Below are 25,418 nucleotides of genomic sequence, written 5' to 3' on the forward strand. Positions count from 1 at the left end.
TGTTCCATTCCTTTAATGAATGGACGAATTACTGCAATGGGAGCTGGATGGCTGGATCCATTAAGAGCATTTTGAGATGTTCTTCTTCTGTAACAGGACGATTAACCAAAGTAGGGTTAAACGAAACAATAGATTGATTCTTTTTGTTGTTATTGCCCTTCCTCTTTGATTTAACAACATGAGTCCAAAGCAATGGGTTCTCGTTGTGATAGTTAGAGTTTGGATCAGTTTGCTGTTTATGCCGATTTTCTAACATATGTTATTATTAGTAAAAGATTCTTTGAAAGAGTGTAATTGGCATGATTCTGACATGTTGTACAACCTCAAGAAAACTGCGTCATCAAGTTACACATATTTTTTGAATACGATTGGTTCAGACAAGCTCTTTTTTTTTCACTTTTTTTATCGTATACTAATAGAAATAGTATCGAAGAGCTTTCCTCCCTCTCTAACTCCTTGACACATAATTTTCTATTTAATTGTTAAAGCACATGGACAAGCCCTTTCAAAACAAACCTTACGCTGGTCTAATTATCTATCGTATACAGAAGAATATTGAATATTTATTATTAAACGATTCTTTTTCAAATAAAAAGCATTGGTTTTGTCCTAAAGGGCAAATTATTGGAAGCGAAGAGGATATCAAGTAAGCCGAGTAATACTATGTTAGCGAATTTACTTACAAAAATTAGATGTGCACTTCGCGAAACTTTTGAAGTTACAGGCTTACGTCCAACTGATTTACGTATCGAAGAAGGATTTTCTATTGAATTAAAATACCTCTCAGGCACAAAGTAAGCAATATTGGTAACAAAAGCATCTTATATCTAAACATCAATAGGCCTAAAAAAGTCAAGTATTATCTAGCTCAACTTGTAAATAATCATGTCCGTCTATTACCTAATGCTGAAGGCATTCATATGCAATTCTTTAATCAAGCTACCTGTACTGAAAAAGTTATCTTTAAGACTATGCAAGAAGTGTTTAGATACGCACAAACATTCATTGAAAGCCGAGTACAACAAAGAAAGAAACTTGCCCCTGCAGCAACAAATCCTGTCCATCATTCACCTACATCACTATCACCACATTCCACCTTGACAAGTCGATACAATCCCACTCAAGAGAACCGAGCCAAGGTAAAATTGCCATCATCTAACGGCGTAGAATTCAAGTCTCGCCAGTCACCGCAGCAATCGCCACCTCAACAAGCTTCGCCTCTTTACAAGACCCGACTTTGTGAAAGATTCGAGACAGAAGGCAGTTGTCCATATGGCGCTAAATGTAATTTTGCTCACGGTGTGACCGAATTAAGAGGAAAGACAGAATCACCTTCACCTCAGCCTATTGTCAACCAAAAAGATAACCTTGATGGTGCAGGCAACCAACTCTTCAAGACAAAATTATGTGAGAAATTCATGAAGGATAAGTTTTGTCAGTATGGTCCCAAATGTCATTTCGGTAAGTGATTTAAAGACTGATATGATATTGATTTCGTTGTAGCTCATGGTGAAAATGAATTAAAGACAAGACCCAAGAAAGCTGAGGAAGCAGAACAACAACAACAACAACAACAACAACAACAACAACAACAACAACAACAACAACAACAACAACAACAACAGCAGCAGCAGCAGCAGCAGCAACAGCAGCGCAATTATACGCGTAACGATACACATGATCATGCTGAAACTTCACTTGCTGATCAGCGTAGTAATTGGAGATCAACTCATCACAACAGCTCATTTGAGAACAACAGTAGATCAAGGTAAAGAAAGAAAAATGCGAGCACATATACTTATTGAATTTAAAGTGAATTATCATGGAGATCCCCAAATACAAGTGCTCGCCAATCACCCAGTGCATCATCAAAGCCTTTACAGAGAACCAAATCTTCTGATGAAGAAGAAAATGAACATCGTACGAATAGAGAAGCTTCTTGGAGATCACCTCGTATTCCTTCGCCTAATGTGTCTACTGTTCCTGTTGGTTCTCTTTCATTGAAGACAGAACAAACGGATTCTTTGGGACTAGAGGATCTTCGCCGTCCTGTATTTGTTGAACATCAATCTCGCTCTAAAATCAATACCAAGAAATCGAATGGAGCATTGAATAAAGATAAAAAAGCAGCAAAGACAGATACAAATGAAAAGTCGTGGATGAAGATTGTCAAGTTATCTAAAGAAGAACAAGATCAAATGGAAAGGTAAAAAAAAAATACATTTGTCTATATACATATTTATCACTAGTTTTAGTGAGCCTCCGTTGAACAAGAGTACAAATGGTACAAAAACAACTCAGGCAGAGACAATTATTGCAGAATTGAAAAAGTTCTTTGCAAACCATCCTACCACAGAAACTACAAAAGGGAAATTATCAGAAGATGTTAAAGAAGTTACTAAGATTGAAATGAGAAATGACTTATCCAAGAAACAACTGCTGTATGTTTTGTTGGTCAGTTTATTAGAAGAGGAGTCAGATCAATCCATGTTATCTATCCTGCGTCAAAGAGATCATCTCTTTAGAACAGTAAGTTTCTTTTTCTTTATTGTTCTGATTTAACACATATGTAGTTCGTCAAGACTAAGGCTGATCAGCTCTTGTTATTGAAAGCTTGGAATCACTTATTGGAACGTAAATCCGTGATGGTAAATAAGACAGCGGCAGCACTTTCCCATTGGTATGATGTTGAAATGGTAGAAGAAGAAGCATTTCTAGAATGGTACAATACACTTGAAAAGGGTTCCATTTTGGAGGTAAAAAGTGCCAAGTTTATTGAATGGTTAAATGAATCAGATAATGAAGATGAATAAAGTATTTTACATTGCCCTCCTTTTTTTTTTTTTACTTTTTTATTTTTGATCAGCACCATCAGGTTTAGGGGCATTGCCACCCATAGCATCACGGGCACTAGAATAAGTTAGAGAAGAGTGTATTTTTTCACTGAACTTACAGTCGCATCATTTCAGGGTCATTCATCATTTCTTGAAGGTTAGGTGTACCATTACCACTCATCATTTGTTGAGCCCTGCGTTATTATAAGCAAGATATGCTTAACGTATCACACTTACATTCTAGCAATATTGGGGTTATTCATCAAACCATCAAGAGCACCTGATTGCATCATTTGTTGTGCCATATTCATTAAAGCAGGATTACTGAGCAAAGAACCAAGGTCGGGCATACCACCAGCACCACCAAAGTTAGGCAATCCACCACCAGTACTAGGTTCAGCAGAACGCTCAACGGAACCTACCTTGGCCTTAGCAGAAGCCAAAGCAGACTTGAAAGTAGCATTGTTGGGATCAATTTCTAAACCCTTTTCATAAGCTTCAATGGCTTCATTGAACTTGTTTAAACCAAAGTAGGCATGACTATGTCTATTAGATCAAACTAAAAATATATATATATATATATTGTATTTTACCCCATACGGCTATAAGCCTTACTGAACTTGGGGTCAATTTCAATAGCCTTCTTGGCATCATCAACAGCCTTTTGATGGTCGCCTTGTTGGCTATAGGCAGCAGCACTACAATCTATTTAGAACCTAAAGGTGGGTCTATGAATGATCTTACCGGTTGGAATAGTAAACAGCATTGTTACCGTCAAGAGCAATGGCTTCAGTGTAAAGCTTGATAGCTTCAGGATAGTTACGTTCGCTTACTTTACGGTTACCTAAACTTTTCTTTTCTTCAGCAAGCTTCTTGTCTTCCTCAGTAGTATCCTAAAAAAAATCAAATATCAATATGAAATTCCATATCATCCATCATCACATACAGCTAAAAGAAAAAGTTATAAGCCTTTGAACCCCTAAACACGGTGCTTAACTTACCTTCAGCCTTTACAGGAGCAGCAGAAGAAGAAGCAGCAGCAGCAGCACCAGCTGACTAGATATCACAACACGCGTCAAAACAAAATATATATATATGTATATATGATTTCTTACCTTGGATGCACTAGACTTCTTAGTGTTGAGATAGACATCAAAAATAGAAAGCAAGTTAGCAGGCTTAGTAGAGTAGAGCTTCTTTTGTTCTTCGTCAGAAGCGTCTACACCAAAAGCTTCACCAATACACTGTATGGCAACTATTGTTTATCAGATCATGTTACCTCTGTTTGTATTTACCTTCGATACTCTCAGCGTCATCCTTTTTGATAGTACCGTCTTCACAAGATTTTTGCAAGAATTCAAGAATAGAAAAAACAAGAGCCTTTTTGTTTTCTGTAGCCATTTTAGTTGTAAGAGAAAGAGAAAAGAAAAAAGGTAATTTTTAAGGTCCACCATGTGAATAAAGAAGGTCAAGGAAAGATACATGCAATCGTCTGATTGGACAACACAGTAAACGCATTTGATGTCAGCTATCAAATTTAAACAAGCTGGAAACGTCGCTATTCCAGTCAGAATAAAGGTTCTATCAAACTAGTCCATACTCTGTATATACCCTATTAGTAACTGTTTGTTTTTCGTTGATATATTTGTATGCTATTTGTTTATAAAACTCAACCAATACGTACATTATCGGTAAAAAAAAATTATAAGGAGGCTCATTTCATCTCATAGAGTTTTTCTTTTTTTTTATTTGATACCGCAAACTGATTTTATCAAGTCAAAATATCACACTATTAAATAGCTAGATGACGCTACTTGTGCTTGAGACAGGTAAAAATGTTCAACTGAGAAAAGAGCAAATATATTTCCATTTTTGTATCAGATTATTTTGAAAAGTAATGCTTTTGTAAAGTCCGCTTTTTTTTTTTTTTTTTATTAAAAAGAGTGCTGGAACAGCTAGATTTCATTTCTTTCTTTTTTATCTCTCTTATGACTCTTCAAACTGGAAAAGGTTCTATCTTTGTCTCTGGAACGGATGGCGATAAAGGTGTTGCTATTGTTCAACAGTTGCTTCAATTGCCTGAACAGTACAAGCACTTGAGCCCTCAACGTATCTATGCTGGTTTGCCCGATGATACTACACCAAGAGCAAAGTCACTTAAAGGATTGGGTGCTAAAGTAGTTGCTTTTGATATCTTTCATGATCACCAAGCTGCTGTTAAGGCTCTTACTGGCATGTCCAAGCTCTGTTTGTTGATTGATCCCCTAAGTGAAAGAATGCAGCGCTCCAATGCTTATCATTACGGTAAAGCGTAAGTATTCAGCGAAAAAAAAATTTACTTGAAAACCTGTCCCTGATCTAAAAAAATTTTCTTTTTTTTCAGTTTCATTGATGCTGCTAAAGATGCTCATGTTGAACATATTATTTTCTTGACACCATTTACACCATTGGATCCCATTAGCCCACCTGTTTGTCAAGATAGCGAAATGCAATTTGGTTCTTATCGCTCTCAATTTATGTTAATTGAATCTTATTTACATACACAATATGATAACAGCCAAATTACCATTTTAAGATATCCCGGTGTACTTCATCAACACTTGTTAGTGTTTGGCAAATACATTGCACAACACAATGCCTTTCCTTTGCCTGATCAACACCTTGAGATTACAGTAGAATCCTGTAATATGATTGACATTGCTCGTGCAACTGCCTGTGTTGCTCATTCACCCACACTTCGTCATGGGAAGAATGCTTACAAGATTTCATCTGGTTTGCTCACTTTGGAAGAAGTCAGTCAGCGTGTCTTGGGTGGACTCGAGAGAGAGAATGATATCCATCGTATTGACTTGAATGCCTTACAACAGATTATCTGTGAAAGTATTGGCAATGAAGACCATGCTTTGTTCTTGATGGAAATGTGGGGAATTCAACAAAAGTTGAGCGGTAGACGACTGGAAATCACAAGAGATTTGGAGGCACTTACGGGACAAAGCGGAAAAACCCTGAACGAATTTCTCAAAGAAGCTGAAGTACGTGATGCTTTCTTATCTCATAACAATGACACTCTCCCTTCTTCATCCAAGGTTGCTTAAGATCCTTATTCATCTATACATACATTACACTTCATACTTATATACATATTCGTGGCATATAGCTCTATTTTTACTTTGTACATATAAAATAAATATACAAAAAAAAATTTTTTTTTATCATAAAACATTGCTATCTAGTGTTTAACAAATATTGATTGGCCAAAGATAAATCAATCAGAGACCAAATCAAATCAAGTTATTTATTCACACATATATTCTGCGCATGATGACATATTTAGGGATATAAGCCCGATTGATTAGATATCGCTCAATTTGGCAGATACCTTTCCCCTCAGCTATAACTTTGTCATACTTTCCTATTGTTGATTTGGTATCTATCTCACGTTTAGCAGGTATTGATTGGCCAAAAATAAATCAGTCAAAGACAATTTGCTTACCAAATCAAATCGAGTTATTTATTCACACATACATATGAAGCGAAACAAGTTTGATAAGCACGTTGATTACATACTGTGTTCATTTTTCAAGGTTAGAGCCAGTCAAGCTTATATAATCAAGTTCAAGAGTCGATATCGTTGTTGGTTTCCTCTATCAATATTAAAACTTTTGGCCATTGCCAATATTATTGTACGAATCAAAGAACATTTAGCATACTGTTAAGACAAGCAAGCGCAACCCTTATGCTAGACCTGATGAAAAGAAAAACGCTAGGAGTGTTTGGTGTCATCAACACAATGGCCTTCCACTGGGTGAGGTTACAATTGAGATGGATATCCTTCGAGTTTTACAAGAGACTAGCAATTTTCAGAACAAAAAAAAGCAATGATAGCACAAAACCAAAAAAAAAAAAAAAAAAAAAAAAAAAAAAAAAAAAAAAAATTCATGCAGTCGCCAAAAGCATAACTGGCATGAGCATAAGTGCTAATAAGCGTTTGACTTTTGGAAACAAAGATGATGACATTGATGGACGTATGTATGCAATAACAACCAGCAAATATCCCTTATTGTAGTAGAAATCTAACAAATTGTGGCTATTTATTATTTGAACATATACCCAAGGTATTGATGTCCTCCGTTTAAGTGTTCTATATACATATAAAAGACTTAACAATGCATATTACATTATGAGCAGCAACATGCGAGCACTGACCATCAAAATCTATAGCCTTGATTCAATTACAGACCAGTTTGATTCTGAAAACCTCTTTCCCACCTGTTGCAGCGTTGACGTATTTTATCTGCAATCAAGAAAAGTCTGTCATAAATCTTAATTTTAGCAATGATAAAGTTGTATAAATAACAGATTCAGTCTTTCAATTTAATACATATTCTAATTCTTCACTTGACCAAGAGAAAAGTTTTAATTAACTCATGAGTGATATCATAAAGCATTGATCAATAAAAGGTAAAACAACCAGGAATAAATTGCTTACATTCGGTATATGATGAAGCAAGCTCTACAAGTACATTGATTAGACATCTCTGCTACAGCCAATGGCGCCGATACAATTAAGTTTGAAGATAGCACTGTTGAGATCTTTAAAAAACTTAAAATATAGCATTGTTTGTATCACACCCATTAAATAATCTCATGAACAACCCTTAAATAATGTCATCAAGTTAGTTGCAAATGTCCTTTTCTTTAATGATCTTTTCTCCTATCTATGATGATTTTACATGTACTGCACAATAGCAAATATTATTTTCCCTGGTACAGTTTTTATCGTCAGATCTGCGAGCATATATAAAACTCGATCTTTTTGCATTTGAAACCTTGCCATTTATAGTTTATATATATATATATATATATATGTGATAGTACTGAGAATATACAGTTTTTTTTTTGTAAGGATAGCCTTTGTCAATTAATTGAATTAATATATAAAGAGTTTGGTTAGTGTCTGTATGGAGCGATAATTAAACAGAAAGAGGTGGATTGCCATATACAGACCATCTGACTTGTTTGTCTGTTGTCACAGGCTGTGTTATATAAACTTTAGGTTGATTTGTTTTGGAACTATATCCTTATTATTCTCTGTATTAAATAGTTCGTCTATTGTTATAATTTAACCAAGTCCATGTTTGTTATCATGCATATAAACTGCATTAGAATATATATATAAGAATTAAAATGTCGTGTTGTACAGCACTATGAGCAAGGCTGAAACTTTTTTTTTTAATTTTATTTTAGTCTACATTTTATTTTACCTTTTTTTCTTTCACTTTTGTACATATACATATTTATAGCATATACAATATGAGCACGGCACTCAATTATACAAACGCAACACAACTACTCGAGCAAGGGAATACAAAGGTATTTCATTATTATGCAGACAAGCTGATTTGAATTTACCTTAACTTCTTTAAAGGACGCTTATGTCGCCTTTCTATCTATTGTAGAGCTAACAACGCAACAACTTCATGCTGTGAAATTTGTTCATCAAAGTAAGCGAGAACCACATCATTGACGGAAAGCTAATTTTCTTTCAGCTATTGTGTCTAAACCACTTGAATACGAAAACTCCCTTGCACTACTCCGATCAAGTATAGATCAACTAGAGAATATTGCAGTCAAGAAATTGCCTGGCGCAATCAACAATGGCAGCAAAAAATCATCATCATCATCATCACCACCACCACCATTACCACCTAAACCTACATCTATGTATCAAAGACCAACAGTCCCGCCGAAACCTTCAAGGATCATTACTTCACCTATTCCATCGAAAAAATCAATTGATACCCTTTCTTCTGTTACCAAAAGATCAAGAGGAAACTCAGTAAGCTTTGCACAAGACTCCAAACTATTCAAGACAGCTATTATTGAATATGAAGAGACACCCACATCCATTGTAAATCAACTTGATGATGAAGACGATGATGATGAAGATGATGTTGTGATAGAATTTGAAAATACAGGTAAAACAAAGAGAGAAGGAGAAAGAAACGTACATACTAAGCGTTTATATCTGACAGCTAAAGTCTCGACAAAAAGACCCTTGACAGCATTGCCCCCTAACAACATATCTTCACCTCAAGTGAGAGCAAGGAGCCAATCATGGGTTGTTCCAAGTGATTCATTAACAAATAACGACGAAATAGACGTTCTTTCAGAGACAGTAGTGGATCCAGGCAACCTAGTACCAGCACAAACAAACACAGGAGATAGTTTAGCATTGCCTACCACATCTCAAGTCAACAGCTATGTACCCAACATCCCAGCTCCTCCTTTACTTGCCACACACCGTCGGTTACAACAAAGGCTGAATGAACTCGAGGCTGATTTGGAAAAGTTTCGTCCTTTAGATATCTTGGTACGATCTGAACGATTGCACAAGATTTCGAGTACTCGTGAAACACTCGAAAAAGTGCGCTCTTTGTACATGAGTGCTATGACAATTCCCAGTATTCTGCAGTTCCCACCTCACTTAATTGCTTACCAGCTAACATTGACTGAATCTTCATTGTTTCGAGCCATTCCTTTAGAAGCACTCTTGTCTCACTCTGCCCGTACACCTCACAAAAAGATAGTAGCATCCACCGACTTTTTCAATTTTGTCACACGCACAATTGAACATTCCATTTTGTTGCCTCAAGAAGCATCCAAACGAGCAGAAATTATCAACCGTTGGATCAAAATTGCAGCCAAACTACTTGCGTTAAACAACTATCAAACACTAAAGGCAATTGTTTCCGCTTTGGGCACACCACCTGTTCAACGACTCAGACGCACTTGGGAATGCATTCCCAAAAAACGCGTGACAAGACTGGATTTACTCAATAACCTGATGTCAGAAACAGACAATTACTGTCGTTATCGAGAACACATGGGACTTGAAAAACGACGACTTTGGTCTAAACCTGTCGTACCTTTTCTAGGTGTTTTTATCCATGACATTACCTATCTATCATGTGCTTCTAAGGGTCGCGCACAAGATGTGTTAAGTGTGGTCCAGTTATTTCAAAGGGCTCCAGAGTATCCTCAAACACCACCTGCCTCCTATATGGCATCTAAAAAACATTTGTTTCGACCTATGATATCAGAAGCACTTCATTTTGGTTCCTCGAAAAAGAACAACAAGGTCACCACGGCTGTCTTGATGGGAGAAGATCAGAGGGAGGATATAGAGATTGAGTTAGAACAGCAGTTGATTGTACAGTATCTTTTGATGAGGCCTTGGGTGAGTGAGAAGGCCATTGATGCCCTCAGTAATCTGCGAGAACCACCCAAGCCTCGATCCACGCCTTCGCCTACTTCACATCGATTCAGTAGTGATTTAGGCCTACGACCAGTGAATAATATAGCGATACCACCCATCACAGCGACACGTGTTAACAGCAATACAGAAGCAGAAAATCCGGCTACGGTAGAAGAAAGTAAGCGATCTATCGTAGGTGGGTTTTGGCCATTTAAGAAGAACTTGGATGTCAGCCGAGCTTCATTGACAACCGATTATCACCAGTGGAGTGAAGAAGACGACGAAGATGATGACGATGACGAAGAAGAGGAAATAGTAAATCAACTAGATAGCAAGCATGGTGTTTTAGACACAAGGAGAAGACCTGTCACTATAAATACAGGTAAAAGCTTAAAAGGTCATAGTCGATCCATTTCTCTACCCTCCAAATCTATCATTGTATCCGAAATGTAGCAATAAAATAAAGTGGTCTACTGTTCTATTAATTAACACTTTTTCATTGATAAAGAGTGTATATCATAGAGACAATATTAAAAATAAGGCGCTTCATGTTACCCTTTCGAAGCTTCAAGTACCTTCAAAGTCAACTAATTATCCCATATTTCTTGACAGACTCTAGTTGCGCCTATGTAAATTGATTGTGATTGTAAACCTGTTTAGACAGTCGTAAGAATAAGATGTCTTTTTCTTATTGCTTGAAATGAATAATAACTTCTTTAGCAAATTAAAGTCCCCCTTTTTAGTCAAGGCGAGTATGCCATAACTGACAAACTTCTTTGTTCTAAAAAGAATGCAGGATTGCGTAATTTCAGGCACATACTATTCAAAAAGTTTCTAATTTAACTCAAATAAAAGGAATCAATGCAATTGAAACTATTACAAAATAATTAAGACATGAAGAAAAAATACAGTACTTTCCTATCCAACCCACTATCGTAAACAACCAACAAAGCGAACTGGCTCTTATGGTTAAAGGAGACTATCTATCAACCAATACAATTAGAAAGAAAACTCCTTAAATTCAATAACTCAAATAACTTGAATACAGAGCTCAATAATATGACTACGCAAACAAGCAAAAAAGGCACAATTCGTATTGTATTTTTATTATTAATCCTTGCCTCGAATTAACTAGAAGGTGATCGAATCAGGAAATGACTACGGAAACTTTAAAAATGTTAACATGTATTGTGTGTTATAAAATCCTTGTTCAATAAGCCATAAAGAATAGTTTTCATTAGAAGCTACGCCTAAAAACACAAAGAAAAAGGAAAACTATGATAGCTTTAGTCAATCGATTTATAATGAGGCAGCCAACAAGTCTGTATACTTTTAGTGTTCTTTTTCTATCAATGCTCCCATCGAAAATAAATCAAAGTCAACGTATCATTCAATTTTTCTTTGTTTCTATCAATTGAAATGGATACATCACATCTACTTGCAGCATTGTTTGTGCGTTCGTACAGTAGAAACCTACGCTCTGTACACTTTGTGTCAAGATGTTCTACTTCGTAGCTAGGTGCTTTGCAATATGTGGTTAGGACTGCTAAAATTTTGACACGCTTGAAGCTGTTGGGAATGACTAAACATCTGACCTTAAATTGTATTGTATAAAAAAGGCAATCAACCTGTACCTCTTCTTTTTTCTCTACTTTCTCTTTTTTCTTTTATTATGGAATTTCCTGAACTTGGCAAACGATGCACAGCAGAAGCCTGCAATTTGTATGGTAAATATCTTAATCATTTGTGTCATGTAATTAACAAACTATCATAGACTTTTTACCTTATACTTGTGTCAACTGTAAAAAGGTTTTTTGGTAAGCGTCTTATTCATCGCAAAACAACTTGTCGTAACACTCTCTATAGCCAAGACCATTTTAAATTACAAGCGCATCATTGTCCTAGTCTAAATGATCCTAGTTTTGATATTCGGTAATTTGAATGGAATAGAAAAAAAACAGTTTATTTACAATTGTCTAGCGTACCTATTTGTCCTATTTGTGAGAAACCAGTACCATCTAAGCGAGGCGTTGATCCCAACATTAGAGTAAGTGCGTTATATTATATACATGCGTCTCATACTTTAGATAGATGAACGATCATATTCAAAGTAATTGTTCAGATTTAGAACCGAGGCACGACAATACATGCAGAAAAAAGGGTTGCACAACAAAAATGTTGGTTCCAATGCAATGCCCTGAATGTGGTTTATCATATTGCGTGAAGCATAGATTAGCAGTAGACCATCAATGTCAAGGAAAGACGAGCACGAAAAAGAAGCCAGTACCAAATAAATCAGTAGACACTTCGAGAGCAGAGATGGAGCGACAGAGAAGAGAAAGAGTGAATGCAGCAAACCGACGCAAAGAAGAAATTGACCGTTTACAGTCTAGACTAAAGCAGGGGAAAATTACAGAACATGAACAGATCCAATTAGCCAAATTAATGTCTGTCAAAGATGAAAAGAATGGAAAATGCATTGTTTCTTAACAAAGTTTATTGCCATATCACTTTGCCCCATTGTAAAGGTCCTACAGACCATATACCAGAATCCTCATCTAGAATTTTTACAAACACATTTACCCAAGCTTCTTTTTTTGCTGTAGATTTAGGTAGACTTAATAAACCAGTATATGTAAAATAAGAATGACGCACATTGGCCATGTAAACAGTTGGAGGTTGTGATAAAATAGACTAAAGTTGAATTAGTCATATTTTCTCTCTCTATTCTTTTTTGGTATTGAATTACCTGATTGTTGTCTATACTAAGCATATGTGTTGGCTCAGAAAATAACATGTTAATACCTAATCGATCATTGAAATGCAGTATTTTTTCCTTTGTTAAGAAGCTGACAATCACAGCTTTTTTGATACGTTTTTCCAAGTGTTTAAGATGTGGGTTGACTTGAACAAGGCCTTCGAATTTGATAACCAAATCTTCGTTTGGTTTTAATGTCATGGGCTTTTGTTCACTCAACACAGGATCCGTAGTCAATTGGATATTGATATTCTTGTGGCTCTTGAAGAAGGATTTTGGTAGCATCAAAGGCTGCGCTAGAATAGTTTCTAGAATGTTCTTCATATCACTAATACAGGCCTACACTAAATGAGAGGATTTCCTTTCTCTTTGCTTCTTACCGAATGTCGATCTTCCAAATGACTCAACTCTTCCCAGCTTGTAATAGTATGCATAAACTTCTTTAATAAATTATTCATATATGTCGATTTATGATCTGCGTCTTCAATCAATGGTATCAAGGATGGATCTATGCAGAAAAAGAGTTGTTCGTTTCCTAGACATGTTCTGGAAGCACGCTCACACACAAGAGCGCACACTTTATATAATTCGAGAATATCCAATGCTTCCTTGCCTATACCAAATTGCGATTGAGCCACAAAATCATACCGAATAGCTACTTGTCGAAATTGAACAGCAACCATCTGCATTTGCTTTGATTGTTTTCGTGTGTTTTTTATATTGAGTATCCCAAGTGCTTGTTGGATAGTCTGAATAAGTTCCATACGAAGTTGAATGAACCAATATTGACTTGTACGGGGTTGATCATATACTTGAAATGCCTTAAAATCAACAAGTGATTTAAGGTAATACTGCGTAGGATCTTTTTGATCAGATAACGTCCATTCTGCATAAGCCAACCAAGACAACGAATTGAGCCAATAAAAGCAAGCTTCAGATTCTACTTTTTTACTCAGGTTGTTGATAACACAGTACATCAATTCAAACCATCCGCATGATCCTGCTTCCATAGCAACCAAGTACAAATTCCAGCCATTGTCCATGTATTTTTGAGTTGTTTGATCCCAATTCCCAAACTGCTCAAGAAGTCGTACAAGTTCAACCGTCATTTCATGATTGGCTTTGGTAGTTCGTAGTAAAAGACGAACCAAGTTAACCTACACCACTTTGTTTAGTTGTTGAATTAATGCATCTTTTTCCTTACATAAACTGAAGGTCTTCCTATTCTTTTGTTGAGTTCATTCAATGCTTCTGTTGGGAACCAAGTGGATAATTGTTTGCAGTTTTCAGATATGGTAGACAAGTAAGGCAGTAATACAGCTGCTATCTTGTCTTTACAAATACATTAATTTCTGTCTTTATTTTGCATGAATGCTTACCATCTGCATGTGTCAATAAACCATAGGCAGTCTTGAATGTTAAATCACAATCCCAGTCATCTAATAACAGACAGAATTTGGCTTTTATCTTGAGTAGCTCTTGTAACTACAACGTGTTGGTTAAGTGCTATAACTTTGTGTCACCTACCTTGTTGTGTTTTGATAGATTCAGGTTTTTATCTTGAATTAAGCTGATATCTACTTGTGTGATAGCTGTTGTGACCTGATAGGCAGTTGTCTTCAGCTCAACCAAAGGAACATCTACATCCATTGCATCGTCTTTTGTTTTCTTTTGTGACAAAGCGATTTGCAGTATAGAAAACAACAGCCGAGCAGAGGCAATCATGAGAGGATAATGTCGATTCTGAATGGATGCTGCCAGTATGCGTTGAAAGGACATGATGGACTGCATGAATGTCTCTATCATAGGTGAAGTGATGATTTGAACAATTAGTTTTCGATGTGCTTCTATCAGTATTTGAGCACATTGGAATGCTTTATGTTGTATTCTTTGATTTTCTTGAGAAACAATGATGCGGAAAAGTTGCAGGACATGTTCCCTGTCGAGTGTGATATCGTTTTTACCGAGTAAAAGTAAGTTATTGAGGACATTGTAACAAACATCTTCTCTTTGGTCATTCAATGCATAGTCGAGTAAGCGTTCTATCTTTACATCATATTAGAACAAAAAAGGGGGAGAAAAGATAAAATATGATATACCTGCTCTTTTCGATCAATTACTGCTTCATTTAAAAGTAAAGTCAATGTTCTTAGCGTGACAATAACTAATTTACTGTCTGTGTTGGGATTCTCAAGTAAAACAAGGCAAGTCAATTTGGCTTGTCTTGCCATACCAATATCTTGATGCATATGTCTGAATATTTTCACAAGTCCCAATTTGATCTCAAAGGGAGTATGAGGGTCTATTTAAGATGGTAAAGAATAGAACATGCTTAACTATGTTTACTTACTCTCTAGCTTATCTACAATCTTAGAGAAGATGACTGAAGGAAATCGATTTGATCTTGCACATATTTGATCTCCTGCCCAAATAGCAGCTTCTAATTCAACTTGGTCTGTTGCTAGTTCTAAGCGCTGCATAATTCTTGTTCAAATCAGTAAACAAAAGCCCATTCTTTTTTTTTTTTTTTTGTCTTCTCTCCTCTTTACCCAAACTGAACATCTAATTTGTCTGCAATAATCATAGACATACAACCGAGCACACTAATATCATATAAATACGTATAGGATATATGTTTTCCTGCTTACCGAAGTGTAATAGACCGAGCAATTGGGTCATTACTGCCGAGAATAGGTAAGATACGTCTCACAGTCTCTTCTATATTAAACACTTTGGCTAAATGAAGGTCGGATGCTTCTTTAAACACTTTATAAACATAATACTTGACAATATTATTGCTTGAGAATTATCAATAAGATGCAAATGATTGAGTTCAGTCTTACTGTATACGAAAATAGTCTGCTAGTTTCAAGATCGCCGCGTTGATCACAACAGGATAAGGATAATGCTCAAATATATGAATAAAACCAGTCAAGGCTTGTATCTGTGACCCTTGAATACCAAGGGATCCTGATCGGGCTTTGGTGTTGAACTTTGCCTCGAGTTCTAGCAAGGCCTTATGGCCGTCCGACTGGTCGCGCGTTGTATCATCCATAGGAACGCGAGAGAAAAAAATGAAAGAATGCAAGAGAGGGAGAGAATGTGATTGGATTCCCGCTTGCTTTCTATCTCTTTCTTTCTTTTTTTTGATCATGGTCAAGGGTACAAAAGGCAAGATCGCAGTGGGTACATTACTCTACACGCAAGGCGATACCAAAGCAAGTATAAAAGTATGCTAGCAAGAAAAACTCATATAATTGAAAGCATGAAGATATGTGGGATGATACAGAATTAATTGAGCACTGGGACAGAACAGTAGAAGCGTACAGAGTAAAAAGAACAAGACATATTACCCTATGTGCTAATATAGATTAGAATCAACAATCAAAAGAAGCTCCACCTTTCCAACACGCAAAAAAATTTCTTCAAAAGCAAAAAACCATAAAGAAAACTACGGTAAACCTACTTATTGTCTATTTACAACTCTAAACAAAACAATGTAGCCGGCTGTTAAGAAGAATACAACAATGCATTATAATAGTAATTTACAATCTGATAAGAAGAATCTACCCGAGATGAAAGTAGGATAACAAAAAAAGAGGGGTCAAATCTGATTTGTTATCATAGAAGACTGTCGCAGACATAACATCAAATCAAGGTAAACCTTACATTTGTTGTATCATACCCACGCTTTTCTCTTTTTATTTAGATGGTTTCTCCAATTTGGTCATGTCTTGGTACTACGCTGGATATTATACAGGGCTTTATATGGCGAGGAAGAATGATACCAAATAATGCATCAACCGCAGCAACATGGTTTGTAAGCGCCAACCAGATTGGTAAAGAGTGCCGCAGTCACGTCCAATCGTATAAAAACCATCTTGTATCTACCTTTATTTGATTCTTTTTTTTTTTTCAATAAAACACTCTTTATGAGCGGTGCTACTACTACTGTTGAAACTACTCAAACTGCCGCTTCTACTTCTCAACATGTTCCAAAAAGTACTATAGACAATAAAAGCAACGAACCTCCTAGTTCAAACAAGAAACCCAATAAGCGACACAATAAGGGCAAGAAGAAGGCTCCTAACGCATTAAATGCTACGGAAGCAGGTACTCCTAGCAAACTAAATGAAGGCGAAAATCCAAAGAAGCCATCCAGTAACAACAAGGGCAACTCAAAGAAGCCAAAGCCTGTCAACAATAAGCCTGTTGCAGCTCGTATAAGCAAAGACAGAGCACAAGGCCGTTTGACGCAAGAAGAAGACCATGAAGCAGTCCCTTCTACTTCTAGCAATCATCGAAAAAAGAAGCGATCAAATAACCGACAGAAAAAAGAAAAACATGAGTTACCACCTGGCAATCATGATATGTCAACCATCTTGTCTCATGAACTCAAGACTTCAGCCTATGAATGTATGATCTGTATGGATACTATAAAGCCGGTTAATTATATATGGACTTGTGATTGCTGTTGGGCCATGTTCCATCTGAACTGTGTCCAAACTTGGGCATCAAGATCATTGAAAGGTACATATTGGAAACATGAAAATAGGGGATGTAACTTACACATACAATAGACACTTCTTCAAACAAAATGATTACTGCTTGGAGATGTCCTGGCTGTCAAAATAGCCAAACTGTTATACCTAAAGACTATTTATGTTTCTGTGGAAAACAGAGAAATCCTGAATCCTCAAGATACAATACACCTCATAGTTGTGACCAATTATGTAAAAGACATAAATCATGCCCTCATGAATGTGTATTGTAAGTAAACCCAACATTTTCTATATAGACTAGATCACTTATATATTATGGATAGACCATGCCATCCAGGTCCTTGTCCCCCTTGTAATTCAATGGGTCCAGTTTTGACTTGTTATTGTGGTCAAACAACCCGTCAACAGAGATGCTTAGACACAGACTATTCTACCAAAGGATTTTCATGTACAGACACATGCGATGAACTATTGGGCTGTGGTAAACACCGCTGTCAACAAGAATGTCATGCTGGTATTTGTCCTCCTTGCGATATCCAAGAAGTTCAATCATGCTATTGTGGAAGACACGAAAGAACAGCACGTTGTGGTAGTGGTAAACAGATTCAAATGCGAGGACATATTGGTCACTACAGCTGTGCAGAAAAATGTGATGCTATGTTTGCTTGTGGCCAACATCAGTGCGAAAAGTCTTGTCACCCATGTACAGCCAATGCTCAACCTTGTCCTGCTGATCCAACCTTTATCAAGACATGTCCCTGTGGTGCACATACGATAGCTGAATTAGTGGGCGAACGTACCAGCTGTACAGATCCTATTCCTACTTGTGAGTCGACATGTAACAAAGTATCTGCTTGCGGTCATCCATGCTCTGAAAAATGCCATGTTGGCGATTGTCCTCCTTGTCAAGTGAAAGTCCAAGTTGCTTGTCGCTGCCAATCCACCTCTTTTGAAGAAACATGTGCTGATGTATGTGAAGCTAACGGCGGTGAACCTCCTTTATGTGATCGTATTTGTAGATCCATTCGCAACTGTGGTCGTCATCAATGTGGTCAGAAATGTTGTCCTGCTATGAAAGTCAAAGGGAAAAGAAAAGCAGGTACTGAATACGCTCACGATTGTCCTCAAGTTTGTGATCAACTATTATCGTGTGGTATTCATCGATGTCAAGACAAGTGCCATAAAGGAAAATGTCTACCTTGCTTGGAAGCTACGTTTGATGATGTTACATGCCATTGTGGACGCACACGACTAGAGCCTCCTGTACGCTGTGGTACGAAACTGCCTCCTTGTCCACACCCGTGTATTCGCCCTAATCCTTGCGGTCACATCCGGTTCTTGAACCATAACTGTCATCCCGATGACGAACCTTGTCCTCCTTGTCCTACACTTGTGAGCCGTCCTTGTTTATGCGGTAAAACAGAACTTAAGAACGTACCTTGTTATCGTGAATCACCTCGATGTGGTCGTGTGTGTGAAAAACAACTGAGCTGTGGTAAGCACATTTGTCTGAAGACATGCCATGATGGTCCTTGTATTGGTGAAAATGAGTCATGTACGCAAGTGTGTGGTGGTACTCGTAACAAATGTGGTCATGTTTGTAAAGAGAAATGTCATCAAGGTGAATGTCCTCAAACAGAACCTTGTACAGCCAGAATCAAAGCAACTTGCAGTTGTGGACAAAATTCGATTGAAATACCTTGCAATGCTACTGAAGAATCCAACGGTTCTAAGAGAGAATTGGAGTGTAATGACTTCTGTGCAAAGGTGATGCGCAACCGTCGATTGGCAATGGCTCTAGATATCAAGCGTGATGATTTCTCTACGCCTCTTTCACCTGCATTATCTGCTTCTTCAGACAGGGTGTTTTCTTCTGACGACTTGGGCTATTATGATGACAGTTTATGTGAGTTTTATATTGAAAATACCAACTGGTGCCGACAGATGGAAATCATCATGATTGAATTTGTGCAAGATGCAAACAAAAAGTCGTTCCATTTCAAGCCTATGCGTAGTGAACAACGTCGCTTTTTACACCGTTATGCTGTTCATTTTAATCTTGCTACCGAAGCTATTGACAGCGAGCCTAAACGCTCTGTGATCATGCGCAAAACAATCGGTGTTTGCCGCGTACCTCCTATCCTGTTATCTAAAGCAGCTCGCAATCCTTCTTTGAACCGTCCTCCACCTGTTGTTGAACAAGAGCCTGTCAAACTCACACTCAAACAACCCGTGAATGCGTTGTATTTGTCTGATATGGCCTTTGGTTTGACCAAACTTGAATTGGATGCGGATCTAGCTCCCTTAATGAAGATTGACCAAGATACGATTCACTTCACTAGCGAATGGGTCAACGAAAACGATGCAATTGTAGTTCCGTCGATCAATGATGCTATCTCAATGGACGAAAAGGAAAAGATTATCTGGCAACTCAAAAAGACTGTCAAGACAGCCTTTACAAATAAGGAAGACGGTAAGGCAGCTCGCGTTGATTGTTGTTGGGTGAATCAAAAAGGGGACGTGACCTGGAATGAAAAGTATTTGCAAAAGAAAGAGACAGCTGTTGAGCCTTCATTCAACAAAACCCGTACTGTAAATGCATACGATGTGCTAAGTACTGTTGATGATGATGGGTGGATGAAAGTTGGTGGAAACAATCCTTATCGCCCTACAAGAGATGCTTGGCTTGATAGTCCAAAGTCTGGTTCTGTTGTAGAAAGCTCTGGATCAAAAGAAGACAGTGAAAATGAACAAGCAACATCAGATCATGTTTCTAGTACAACAACAATAGCCACTACAATAGACTCAACCTTAACTGACTCAAAAGAAAATAATGAACCAGAAGATTGGGAGAATCTAATTAACGAAGAATAACTAGACAATACCCTATGTATATTTTTTTTTTCTGTAAAATGAATAATAAAGTTTTTGTGTTTCTTGTAATATACTCTTTTTGACGCTCAAAAAAGCCATTTATGTATCATTTGAGCTAAAAAGAAGTGCTCTTTAAAGTAATTGACTTATAAAATATTGAATTTGCGTTTTCTCTTTGAAGAAGAAGAGGAAAGAGTAAAAGAAACAAATCAATAGAGCATTTGGTAGCTACACGCACCACACTTTCTCTATAAAGAAAAAGATATTCCCCAACGGGGAATCGAACCCCGGCCGTGTCGGTGAAAGCGACAAATCCTAGCCACTGGACCATTGAGGACTGATATTTTTTGAGAAATTTATTGATTTTTCTCTCTAAATTAAAAATTTAATAAATGGTGACATAAGCAGCTTTCCGATCCGAATTCATTCGTGTCCGTGCCGCTTCTATACTATGGATGTACGTAGTAAAGGGGTGAAGCACCCTCTGAGTAATGGTTGTTCTTGTTCTGAGTGTTGTAACAGGTGTTGGTGATGATTCTGGTGCGTTCGTGGTGAACATGTGGATCCAAGGACCAACAAGAATACTAGCAAGCAAAACAATAAGCCATCTCTTATTTCAAACAAGTCATGTATTTTCTCAACAGTGTTAATTCCCATAATTTTCTTATACTCTTATGCAAGCAAATCAAGGCCTTTATTATCTTTAATTCCTTTTTTACCCGTTATCTGTCTGTACCTATCTATGTTCTTATCGTTGTATCTTTGTTGTGAACATATAGAATCTATATGCATATGATGATCTGACATTAAATAAGTCTTCCTTTACATACTAAAAATATATCATAATCAATTTACATCAGAAATAGGCATAAAAGAACCTCTTGTACTGAATAAGACAAAGTATCTTTTAATAGATCAAGACTTATAACCGAAATCCATAATTTACATTGTTTAATTAATTTAAAGTAGTCTATGATAATAGAGACTCAGTCATTTGCATGAACTCTACGACTACTTACTCCGACATCTCTTCATGTATAAATATGCTAGAATAATTTATAGTCAAAAAGGATAACAATAAAATTGTATAAAACAGTCTCAAAGTATCTACCTATGTCTCTACATTATCTTATCATATAACTCTCTATTATCAAAACATCACAAGGTAGAAATGTTCTGGACATTCTGATTTTTTTTGTGAATGTTTTAAGTAACTTGCATTAGATTGCTTGTTTTTGATAAATATATGCATTGTTATGAGTAGAAGTTTCTCATACTACCATAATTGAATACTAAGTGTTGGAGACAAACTTGATTGATCAAAATCTATGTATAAGTATTCTGCATTTATTCCAATAAAGAATCGTATAAGACCAGTTCCCTCATACTGATGATAAGAGCTTCATCACATTCATTTGATTAGAATCTTGAATAAAGAAAATGGCAATAAGGGGGTATATCTACTACAAAATAAACTATTCAACCGTCAGATTTGGCATTCATGCTTGTATGCCATTTCTTTGTAGTAAGTAAGCTTTATTCTTTTCTCGAATAGTTATCGGTTCTTTATCAAAACACCGTAAAGACACATCTGCAGCCGTTTTGTTTATTGTTTGTGATCAACAACCCCTGATTTTTCTTTCAGGAAGCAGTGTTTCAATTAAAACTTGGCATCTTAAATAGAAAGAAAGAGTTTGTTATTATGATTGACTCCCTTCTATAGATATGCAGACCCAATTGTCTATAAATAAACATTCGTTTCGTATGCTTTCTTTCGTTTTTGCGCTGGTATTGATGAGATTGTGTTTTATTATATTAGTAGCAATAGTCGTTTTCTCCTCTGCAGCATTGACTCAAAGGGATCAAACTGCAATATGTTCATCTGCTTTAAAGCCTTGTGGAGCTGGAGATAATGGTTGTTGCTCAGGGTTCGAGTGTCTTACTGGGATTTGCATTCCTACATCGCTCAACAATTAATCACGATAAAGATTGTTCAAATTTATAGCGTGCTTAAGATCCCAAGATATTTTTACAAAAAGTAAAATGGTTGGTTCATATGGATATTTAGACTCCATTATTACTTCGTATTACAAGTCAATCGGAGCAAGAGTAATGCTGTTATTATTACCACATTCAAATTCATGACAATGGTTTAATAATAAAAGAAAAAGGGACTACAACTGTGTACTGGGTATAAAGGGATTCTTTGATAAGAAGGGTTTAGAAATGTACGATGGAATTTACTCAAAGATTCTGAGAAAATAAATATATATACTAGTCAATCACTTCGTGATTGATGCTTGAATGACATAATACAATGCGTTCATGTCGCCTTTATTTTTTTTTTGCAACTACTCACGAGGATAATAGACTAAAGTTCCATCTATAAGAGGCAATTCCAAGATTTGAAGATGATCAAAAAGGAAAGATTCGGAAGTAGTTCAGTGGTTGAAGCCAAGCTATTTCTCGGTCAGGATGATTTGCCGATAAACCTGTTTTCCAGAAATTTTTTTATACAAGTGATAAACTAATAGCCGAGATTTTTTTTAGATTGAAAAAAGACGTGATTTCTTATAGCTCTTTTCTTTTTGTTTATTGTACCAATTAGTGCCTTTTTTCTTTTTTTGCTTTGTGATTCATTTTGACAAAACGCTCTCTTGTCAAGGATATACAGGGCCAAGTGTAACCAAGATGGAAATAAGATTACTTGATACTTCCATATATAGCCCTTCTACCATTGGTTATTTTCCCACATCATCGCTCATTCGAGCGGGAGTCGTGAGAAGTAATTTGATGGGGTTATTACTACATTAAGATAAAACAGAACGAACAGAAGTCGGTTGTGACATAAGAAAAAAAAGGGTCAAAAAAAAAAGATTAATTATCCTTTTATGGTGAATTCTCAGAAAAAAAGGTATAATTTTCTACACAGGATGTATCATCTTTTGTATGACGTACGGTTTCCCTGCCTGCTGTCAACACTGGGTTTACTTTGTCCTGTTTGTGCAGAATTTGGAGACATTTATTTAATTAGTATTAGAATGAAACATCTTATCCGCTCTAAACGGAGATGTAAAAAGAAACATATAAAAAACTGTCAAAATGCACTAACGGGCACTTTTTTTTCCTCCGTTTCAACTTTTTCTTTTATAAATGTCAAAAGACAAAACACTTGGCGAAAGCAATTTTTGCGATATTACAGATGACCATGATTCATCTTATGTAGAAAACGATAACCTTGCCGGACCTGAGCCTACTGCAGAGGAATGGAAGGAACTGCCCGAAGTTTCCGACGACATCCCAAAGTCTGCATTCTTAGTCATCCTCATTGAATTCTGTGAGCGCTTCACCTACTACGGTTTGACTGGTCCCTTCCAAAACTATATCCAATACCCAAGTCCTCCTTCTTGTAAATTCATTTGATGCACGTCATTAAAAAGAGATTTATACTAACAAACACATATAGATCCTGCCGCTCAACCTGGTGCCATCAACAAAGGTCAACAAACAGCTACTGCCTTAACAACTTTCTTTCAATTCTGGTGCTACATCACACCTATTTTCGGTGCCATTGTTGCTGATCAATTCTGGGGCAAATACAAGACCATTCTCGTCTTCTCCTTTGTGTATATCATCGGTCTCATCATCCTTACTCTTACCTCTATTCCTCCTGCTATCGCAAGTGGCGCTGCATTCCCCGGTTTCATTGTTTCTCTCATTATCATTGGTCTTGGTACTGGTGGTATCAAGTCCAACGTCTCTCCTCTTGTTGCTGAGCAATACCGTAGTAAATCCGCCTATGTCAAGACATTACCCAACGGTAAACGCGTCATTGTCACTCCTCAAGCAACATACCAAAAGATTTTTAATTACTTCTACTGGGGTATCAACGTTGGTTCTCTTTCTGCCATTGCTACTACTGAATTGGAAAAGAACGTCGGTTTCTGGCCCGCTTACCTTTTGCCCACTCTTATGTTTATTCCCTGTGTATGCGTTGTTCTTCTCGGTCGCAAGTATTACATTCAAAACCCTCCTCGTGGTTCCGTCTTTGTTGAAGCTGGTAAACTTCTCATGTTGCGCTTCAAGGTCAAAGGTGGTTTTGAAGCCTGTAAGCCCTCTAACTTGATTCGCGATCATCCTGAATTAGCCCCAAAAGCTACTTATGATGATGTCTTTGTCGATGAATTAAAGCGTACTCTTAAAGCCTGTGTTGTCTTTTGTTGGTTCCCTATTTACTGGCTCTGTTACTCACAAATGACAAACAACCTTGTTTCTATGGCTGGTACCATGTTGACGGGTAACGTCCCTAATGATATCATGCAAAACATCGACCCTATTGCTTTGATTATCATTATCCCTCTCATGGACAGATTCATCTACCCTGGTCTCCGTCGCATCGGTATCCCAATGAAGCCTATTGCCAGAATTTCATGTGGTTTCTTGTTTGCTGCTGCTGCTATGGGTTATACAGCAGGTATTCAAGCTATGGTCTACCGTACAGCTCCTTATTACGATAATCCTAACGGCAAACAAAACTGGATTTCTGCTGCCTATTTGATTCCTTCTTATGTCTTGATTGCTATCTCTGAAATTTTTGCCTCTATCACTGGTATGGAATACGCTTACAAGAAGGCTCCTCAATCCATGAAGTCCATTGTTATGGCTCTCTTCTTGCTCACCAACTGTTTTGCTTCTATCTTGGCATTCGCTTTGGTTTCTGTAGCTGTTGATCCTAAATTGACATGGATGTACACTGGTATTAGTGCAGCTATGGGTGCATGCTCTGTTCTTTTCTATATCTGCCACCATAAGAACGACGATAATGATGCCGAAGAAGACGCTATTGGTCGTGACGCCGACTTCAGACAAAACAACACCGTTTCTGATGAAGAAGCAGTCGTTACATACGAAGCCGAAAAGAACCTTTAGATTTTTTTTTCTGTAATTTATAGTCTTTGTCTTTCCTTGTAAATAGTAGTATGTTCTGTATCAGGACACTATCTTTTTAAAAAGTCATCTCTTGGTTTTTTTTTCTTCAAGTATATATCCCTTTGCCATATAAAAAAATGAATAAATATATAAAAATGACAATGCTTATCAAGACAAATTTTATAATTTTAAATTGTATTCGTTTTAGTATTGCTCTATATGTCTCTCTTTGTAAAAGTGAGCGATTCCGTTTCTCTCCCTTC

At 36.8% G+C, this 25,418-nt stretch overlaps 11 protein-coding genes and 1 non-coding gene across 12 annotated transcripts; 8 read left to right on the forward strand and 4 right to left on the reverse strand.

The window, feature by feature from the left end:
- Window positions 1-384: 384 nt before the first annotated feature.
- Window positions 385-2,815, forward strand: B0P05DRAFT_533735 (uncharacterized protein). Its single transcript, XM_051577239.1, has 6 exons — window positions 385-646; window positions 693-794; window positions 842-1,461; window positions 1,504-1,768; window positions 1,814-2,206; window positions 2,256-2,815. The coding sequence occupies exons 1-6, from the start codon at window positions 492-494 to the stop codon at window positions 2,560-2,562; spliced, it is 1,842 nt and encodes a 613-aa protein (XP_051436750.1). The 5' UTR covers window positions 385-491; the 3' UTR covers window positions 2,563-2,815.
- Window positions 2,816-4,286, reverse strand: B0P05DRAFT_533744 (uncharacterized protein). The gene is made up of 8 exons (XM_051577240.1): window positions 4,130-4,286; window positions 3,950-4,089; window positions 3,837-3,890; window positions 3,801-3,803; window positions 3,579-3,727; window positions 3,428-3,532; window positions 3,072-3,374; window positions 2,816-3,028 (listed from the first exon to the last, which is right to left on the reverse strand). The coding sequence occupies exons 1-8, from the start codon at window positions 4,233-4,235 to the stop codon at window positions 2,950-2,952; spliced, it is 939 nt and encodes a 312-aa protein (XP_051436751.1). The 5' UTR covers window positions 4,236-4,286; the 3' UTR covers window positions 2,816-2,949.
- Window positions 4,287-4,756: 470 nt separating this feature from the next.
- On the forward strand, window positions 4,757-6,051 carry B0P05DRAFT_533747 (uncharacterized protein). Its single transcript, XM_051577241.1, has 2 exons — window positions 4,757-5,145; window positions 5,218-6,051. Exons 1-2 carry the CDS (start codon window positions 4,823-4,825, stop codon window positions 5,927-5,929), a joined length of 1,035 nt encoding a protein of 344 aa, XP_051436752.1. The 5' UTR covers window positions 4,757-4,822; the 3' UTR covers window positions 5,930-6,051.
- A 1,999-nt stretch (window positions 6,052-8,050) lies between these two features.
- Window positions 8,051-10,633, forward strand: B0P05DRAFT_533753 (ras guanine nucleotide exchange factor domain-containing protein). Its single transcript, XM_051577242.1, has 4 exons — window positions 8,051-8,207; window positions 8,263-8,338; window positions 8,384-8,812; window positions 8,870-10,633. Exons 1-4 carry the CDS (start codon window positions 8,148-8,150, stop codon window positions 10,543-10,545), a joined length of 2,241 nt encoding a protein of 746 aa, XP_051436753.1. The 5' UTR covers window positions 8,051-8,147; the 3' UTR covers window positions 10,546-10,633.
- Window positions 10,634-11,764: 1,131 nt separating this feature from the next.
- On the forward strand, window positions 11,765-12,515 carry B0P05DRAFT_585320 (AN1-type zinc finger protein 2B-like protein; the record flags this gene model as incomplete). Its single annotated transcript, XM_051582428.1, has 6 exons — window positions 11,765-11,819; window positions 11,867-11,909; window positions 11,959-12,024; window positions 12,073-12,139; window positions 12,184-12,435; window positions 12,486-12,515. 6 exons carry the CDS (start codon window positions 11,765-11,767, stop codon window positions 12,513-12,515), a joined length of 513 nt encoding a protein of 170 aa, XP_051436754.1.
- B0P05DRAFT_23468 (uncharacterized protein) lies at window positions 12,388-15,030 on the reverse strand. Its single transcript, XM_051573296.1, has 7 exons — window positions 14,950-15,030; window positions 14,378-14,892; window positions 14,230-14,335; window positions 14,055-14,182; window positions 13,231-14,007; window positions 12,842-13,189; window positions 12,388-12,786 (listed from the first exon to the last, which is right to left on the reverse strand). Exons 2-7 carry the CDS (start codon window positions 14,654-14,656, stop codon window positions 12,589-12,591), a joined length of 1,836 nt encoding a protein of 611 aa, XP_051436755.1. The 5' UTR covers window positions 14,657-14,892; window positions 14,950-15,030; the 3' UTR covers window positions 12,388-12,588.
- B0P05DRAFT_466402 (uncharacterized protein) lies at window positions 14,899-15,905 on the reverse strand (the record flags this gene model as incomplete). The annotated part of the gene is made up of 5 exons (XM_051574332.1): window positions 14,899-15,152; window positions 15,201-15,334; window positions 15,400-15,453; window positions 15,499-15,648; window positions 15,694-15,905. The coding sequence occupies 5 exons, from the start codon at window positions 15,903-15,905 to the stop codon at window positions 14,899-14,901; spliced, it is 804 nt and encodes a 267-aa protein (XP_051436756.1).
- On the forward strand, window positions 15,432-16,755 carry B0P05DRAFT_533781 (uncharacterized protein). The gene is made up of 6 exons (XM_051577243.1): window positions 15,432-16,068; window positions 16,115-16,180; window positions 16,226-16,306; window positions 16,354-16,431; window positions 16,478-16,508; window positions 16,560-16,755. Exons 1-6 carry the CDS (start codon window positions 15,925-15,927, stop codon window positions 16,643-16,645), a joined length of 486 nt encoding a protein of 161 aa, XP_051436757.1. The 5' UTR covers window positions 15,432-15,924; the 3' UTR covers window positions 16,646-16,755.
- A 3-nt stretch (window positions 16,756-16,758) lies between these two features.
- Window positions 16,759-20,311, forward strand: B0P05DRAFT_506660 (uncharacterized protein). The gene is made up of 3 exons (XM_051575542.1): window positions 16,759-17,380; window positions 17,431-17,620; window positions 17,676-20,311. Exons 1-3 carry the CDS (start codon window positions 16,783-16,785, stop codon window positions 20,224-20,226), a joined length of 3,339 nt encoding a protein of 1,112 aa, XP_051436758.1. The 5' UTR covers window positions 16,759-16,782; the 3' UTR covers window positions 20,227-20,311.
- A 180-nt stretch (window positions 20,312-20,491) lies between these two features.
- On the reverse strand, window positions 20,492-20,563 carry B0P05DRAFT_t32. Its single transcript has one exon. It is a non-coding gene; the product is annotated as a tRNA-Glu (tRNA).
- Window positions 20,564-22,008: 1,445 nt separating this feature from the next.
- Window positions 22,009-22,506, forward strand: B0P05DRAFT_533785 (uncharacterized protein). The gene has a single exon (XM_051577244.1). It carries the CDS (start codon window positions 22,021-22,023, stop codon window positions 22,201-22,203), a length of 183 nt encoding a protein of 60 aa, XP_051436759.1. The 5' UTR covers window positions 22,009-22,020; the 3' UTR covers window positions 22,204-22,506.
- Window positions 22,507-23,379: 873 nt separating this feature from the next.
- Window positions 23,380-25,155, forward strand: B0P05DRAFT_570002 (POT family-domain-containing protein; the record flags this gene model as incomplete). Its single annotated transcript, XM_051581284.1, has 2 exons — window positions 23,380-23,635; window positions 23,693-25,155. The coding sequence occupies 2 exons, from the start codon at window positions 23,380-23,382 to the stop codon at window positions 25,153-25,155; spliced, it is 1,719 nt and encodes a 572-aa protein (XP_051436760.1).
- Between the last annotated feature and the right edge of the window lie 263 nt (window positions 25,156-25,418).

The sequence above is a fragment of the Gilbertella persicaria genome (genome assembly GCF_025201335.1).
Source record: "Gilbertella persicaria strain CBS 190.32 chromosome Unknown B0P05scaffold_11, whole genome shotgun sequence".
NCBI lineage: Eukaryota > Fungi > Mucoromycota > Mucoromycetes > Mucorales > Choanephoraceae > Gilbertella > Gilbertella persicaria.

Bases quoted from the DNA above. Each gene is read 5' to 3' on its own strand.
- B0P05DRAFT_533735 (XM_051577239.1), top strand. From the start codon at position 492: ATGGACAAGCCCTTTCAAAACAAACCTTACGCTGGTCTAATTATCTAT. The intron at 795-841 runs GTAAGCAATATT...AAACATCAATAG, and splicing joins AAATACCTCTCAGGCACAAA to GCCTAAAAAAGTCAAGTATT. The intron at 1,769-1,813 runs GTAAAGAAAGAA...TTGAATTTAAAG, and splicing joins GAGAACAACAGTAGATCAAG to TGAATTATCATGGAGATCCC.
- B0P05DRAFT_533744 (XM_051577240.1), bottom strand. From the start codon at position 4,235: ATGGCTACAGAAAACAAAAAGGCTCTTGTTTTTTCTATTCTTGAATTC. The intron at 3,375-3,427 runs GTAAAATACAAT...TAATAGACATAG, and splicing joins AAGGCTTATAGCCGTATGGG to TCATGCCTACTTTGGTTTAA. The intron at 3,029-3,071 runs GTAAGTGTGATA...ATAATAACGCAG, and splicing joins AACCCCAATATTGCTAGAAT to GGCTCAACAAATGATGAGTG.
- B0P05DRAFT_533747 (XM_051577241.1), top strand. From the start codon at position 4,823: ATGACTCTTCAAACTGGAAAAGGTTCTATCTTTGTCTCTGGAACGGAT. The intron at 5,146-5,217 runs GTAAGTATTCAG...CTTTTTTTTCAG, and splicing joins GCTTATCATTACGGTAAAGC to TTTCATTGATGCTGCTAAAG.
- B0P05DRAFT_533753 (XM_051577242.1), top strand. From the start codon at position 8,148: ATGAGCACGGCACTCAATTATACAAACGCAACACAACTACTCGAGCAA. The intron at 8,339-8,383 runs GTAAGCGAGAAC...ATTTTCTTTCAG, and splicing joins TGTGAAATTTGTTCATCAAA to CTATTGTGTCTAAACCACTT. The intron at 8,813-8,869 runs GTAAAACAAAGA...TATATCTGACAG, and splicing joins GATAGAATTTGAAAATACAG to CTAAAGTCTCGACAAAAAGA.
- B0P05DRAFT_23468 (XM_051573296.1), bottom strand. From the start codon at position 14,656: ATGATAGAGACATTCATGCAGTCCATCATGTCCTTTCAACGCATACTG. The intron at 14,336-14,377 runs GTAGGTGACACA...AACACGTTGTAG, and splicing joins ATCTATCAAAACACAACAAG to TTACAAGAGCTACTCAAGAT. The intron at 14,183-14,229 runs GTAAGCATTCAT...GTATTTGTAAAG, and splicing joins TTTATTGACACATGCAGATG to ACAAGATAGCAGCTGTATTA.
- B0P05DRAFT_533781 (XM_051577243.1), top strand. From the start codon at position 15,925: ATGAAAGAATGCAAGAGAGGGAGAGAATGTGATTGGATTCCCGCTTGC. The intron at 16,069-16,114 runs GCAAGTATAAAA...TATAATTGAAAG, and splicing joins ACACGCAAGGCGATACCAAA to CATGAAGATATGTGGGATGA. The intron at 16,181-16,225 runs GTAAAAAGAACA...AATATAGATTAG, and splicing joins GAACAGTAGAAGCGTACAGA to AATCAACAATCAAAAGAAGC.
- B0P05DRAFT_506660 (XM_051575542.1), top strand. From the start codon at position 16,783: ATGAGCGGTGCTACTACTACTGTTGAAACTACTCAAACTGCCGCTTCT. The intron at 17,381-17,430 runs GTACATATTGGA...CACATACAATAG, and splicing joins GGCATCAAGATCATTGAAAG to ACACTTCTTCAAACAAAATG. The intron at 17,621-17,675 runs GTAAGTAAACCC...TATTATGGATAG, and splicing joins TGCCCTCATGAATGTGTATT to ACCATGCCATCCAGGTCCTT.
- B0P05DRAFT_533785 (XM_051577244.1), top strand. From the start codon at position 22,021: ATGAGATTGTGTTTTATTATATTAGTAGCAATAGTCGTTTTCTCCTCT.